Source organism: Otolemur garnettii, unplaced genomic scaffold, assembly GCF_000181295.1.
Source record: "Otolemur garnettii isolate 467f Iridium unplaced genomic scaffold, OtoGar3 scaffold00005, whole genome shotgun sequence".
Classification (NCBI taxonomy): Eukaryota; Metazoa; Chordata; class Mammalia; order Primates; family Galagidae; genus Otolemur; species Otolemur garnettii.
The window spans coordinates 758,215-760,978 of record NW_003852400.1 but is presented as its reverse complement, the minus strand read 5'-3'; the positions used below and the strand labels follow the sequence as shown (position 1 = coordinate 760,978).

Below are 2,764 nucleotides of genomic sequence, written 5' to 3'. Positions count from 1 at the left end.
CTGTATATGTGAGTTCTTTGGCTGCCCCCAAATCAGAAAATCTCCACCAGAGGGTCTTTCTGTACAAAGATAACTAATGTTTATAGGAACGACTGAGTTAGGATGAAATGGGCTTCAAGTATAATCTGAATTGTTTAATATATGCCTAAATCATTGGGGTAATTTTGTGTGTTCAACACATATGATTCAGATTGCTTTAATGGTGCAGTTGGTTATATTCTGGCTCTTTAAGAATTAGTTTTCCCCATTTACTACACATGTTAATTGCTTATTTGGCAGAATGTTAGATAATCTTTGGGAAAAATGGAGAAAACTTTTTTTTCCTGTCATTTCAGATGCAGTGAGATTTCAGGTCAACTCCGGCCAGGGTCCTTTGGCTGTGGCCCTGCATGAGGCAATAAATCAAATTTGAGTTCAGGAGTTCTTGAGGGATGAACCAAGTAACTCCGGTCTTATACAGTGCACACGACAAGGGTGTTTGTGGATCTGCTGTGAAGGAAAGCACAAGGACGCCCCCCTTTTACTTGCCCGATAGCCTTGCAGATGTCCTCGGATACTCTTCAGAGGAACAGGGTCCCAGTGTACCTCAGCTAAGGTGCTGTTCACTACACTCACATGCACATTCCCTGGAGCCACCATGGGGACTGAAGGAGAGAGAAGGAGCAGAAGCATTAATTTTGAATTTCATGCACACATGTCACTATCTCTAATAACTGTGGCTTGAAACACATGTCAGCCCCGGTCTATGGATTATTAAGGATTGAAAGTAGATTTTTAGATATCTTTGACTTTGTGAGAACAAGATTTATTCTTGTTTGTTTGTTTTTATAGATGGAATCTTGCTGTGTTGCCACAGCTGGACTCAAACTCTTAAGTTCAAGAGATTCTTTTGCCTCAGTCTCGAGCAGGAAAATAAGATTTTTTTTTTTATATATCTCTCCCTTTTGAAACATGTGTTTTTACTGTGTGTGTGTCCTTTTTTTGGGGTTTTTTTTTTCAATATAGTTGCCTCTTTGTATCCACAGGTTTCTATAATATATCTGCAATCAATCGCAGATGGAAAACACAAGTATTCCTGGATGCAAACCCCACGGATACAGAGGGCTGACTTTTCATGTAGGCAGGCTCGGCCAGGCTGACTTTGGGACTTAAATATTCTCAGATTTGGGTATCTGAGTGGGGAGAGGATCCTAGAACTAATCCCTGGTGGATACTGATGGATGACTATCCTATAATCACCTTTAACATTCTAAATTTCTCTTTCTTACATACTAGGACATTTCAATTCTGAGAAATTACATAATAATTGCTGCCTCCCTCCCTTGCAGCCCAAGTACCTCTGGAAATAAACCTGGCTTGTACCTTGGTAAGTCTGTTTTGCTGGGGAAGAACAGAAAGGAAACAGCATCACACACTTACGGTCTTCTCCCGAATGTCCCATGACGACAGCTGGCTCAGGGGCAAACCCCACGTCATTCAGGGCCTGCACTTTGATCAGGTATGGGACAAAGGTTGGTGTGCCTGAGACAATATATTTGGATACATTTGCCACAACCACAGATGTCCATTCATCATCACCATCCTTCTGACGCCAGCTGACTTTGTACTGAAGTCCTGGCCCATTAGATTCAAAACCATTCAAGGGCTACGAGAAAAGCCAAATAAAAGCTTATAAAGTGGATTGAATGCACAATGTTTTACAGGAGCAACAAATACAATTCCCAGACCTAAAGAACATGAACATTGAAACACTAAAGCATAAGCTGTTAGCCATGTTCTCTAGGGACTTTTTATCTATTTTTCATTTGTGATGAAATTCAAAGCTTGTTGGGGATCAACATTTCAAAGGTGGTAAATTACTATCTTGAAGAAGTAAACATCACATAAACCGTTCAAACTCTTGTTTCACAGCCAAGGGTGGGTAGTTCTAAAGACATATCAGTGATATTGATTCCTTCATATATTCCTATTTGTGTGATAGTACATCATTGTTCATTTTCCTTGGAGAACTTCCTGCAACTTATGAACTGTCTTCTTCTTTATTAAAAAAAAGCTAGCCTGTCGTTCTATCCTGTTTTTATGTGTATGTATGTACACATATGCACATATATATACATGCACATACATACATATGATCTCGGTTTTAAAATTATACAAGTAAATATATGTTCATTTTTCAATTCCAGAAAATACCCTTCCTTCCCAAGAAGTTGTCTCCTGAGGATAGCTTGATAATGCTAACTCTAGTTAGCATTTTTTTAAACACACATACTATATATGCTAGGCATTGTTCTGGGTTCTTTAAAGGCATGAATTCCTGTAATCCTATGAAGGTGATTCTGCTATTACTCCCATTCATAACAGATACCTAACCGGGATGTGGGACAACTGGCTTAAGGTCATACAATAATGGCAGAGCTGAGATTTGCACCCGTTCATTTTGGTTCAAGCTTTTAACTACTACACAATATTGCCTCTTAAAGAAAGATATCTAAGACATACGGTTCCTCCACAAAAATGAGTGAAATGGAATCTAAGGCAGGTATTAGTTTCAAACAACTCTTTTTTCACTCTAAAAAAATACCAAGGGAAGTTGAAGGCTCTGCAGCTTACCTTCCAGGTAATCACCAAATTATCAGGCTCTGTTCCTAGTCCTTCCACAGCCGTGGGGTTTTTATCTGGCTCTAGAAGTAAAGCAGCCACACACGTGTAAGCTTTTGTCTTTTGCAAAGAGTGGAAAACTTTTCTATTTCATTTCATATCA

At 39.2% G+C, this 2,764-nt stretch overlaps 1 protein-coding gene across 4 annotated transcripts in view; it reads right to left on the bottom strand.

The window, feature by feature from the left end:
• NRCAM (neuronal cell adhesion molecule) overlaps positions 1-2,764 on the bottom strand; it is an 88,035-nt gene that overhangs the window by 30,504 nt on the left and 54,767 nt on the right. For all 4 annotated transcript variants that reach the window (XM_012811259.1, XM_012811266.1, XM_012811275.2 and 1 more), the window contains 3 exons: positions 2,614-2,746; positions 1,420-1,645; positions 529-644 (listed from right to left, as the gene is read on the bottom strand). In XM_012811259.1, coding sequence (XP_012666713.1) covers positions 529-644; positions 1,420-1,645; positions 2,614-2,746 — 475 coding nt within the window. The remainder of the gene's footprint in view (positions 1-528; positions 645-1,419; positions 1,646-2,613; positions 2,747-2,764) is intronic.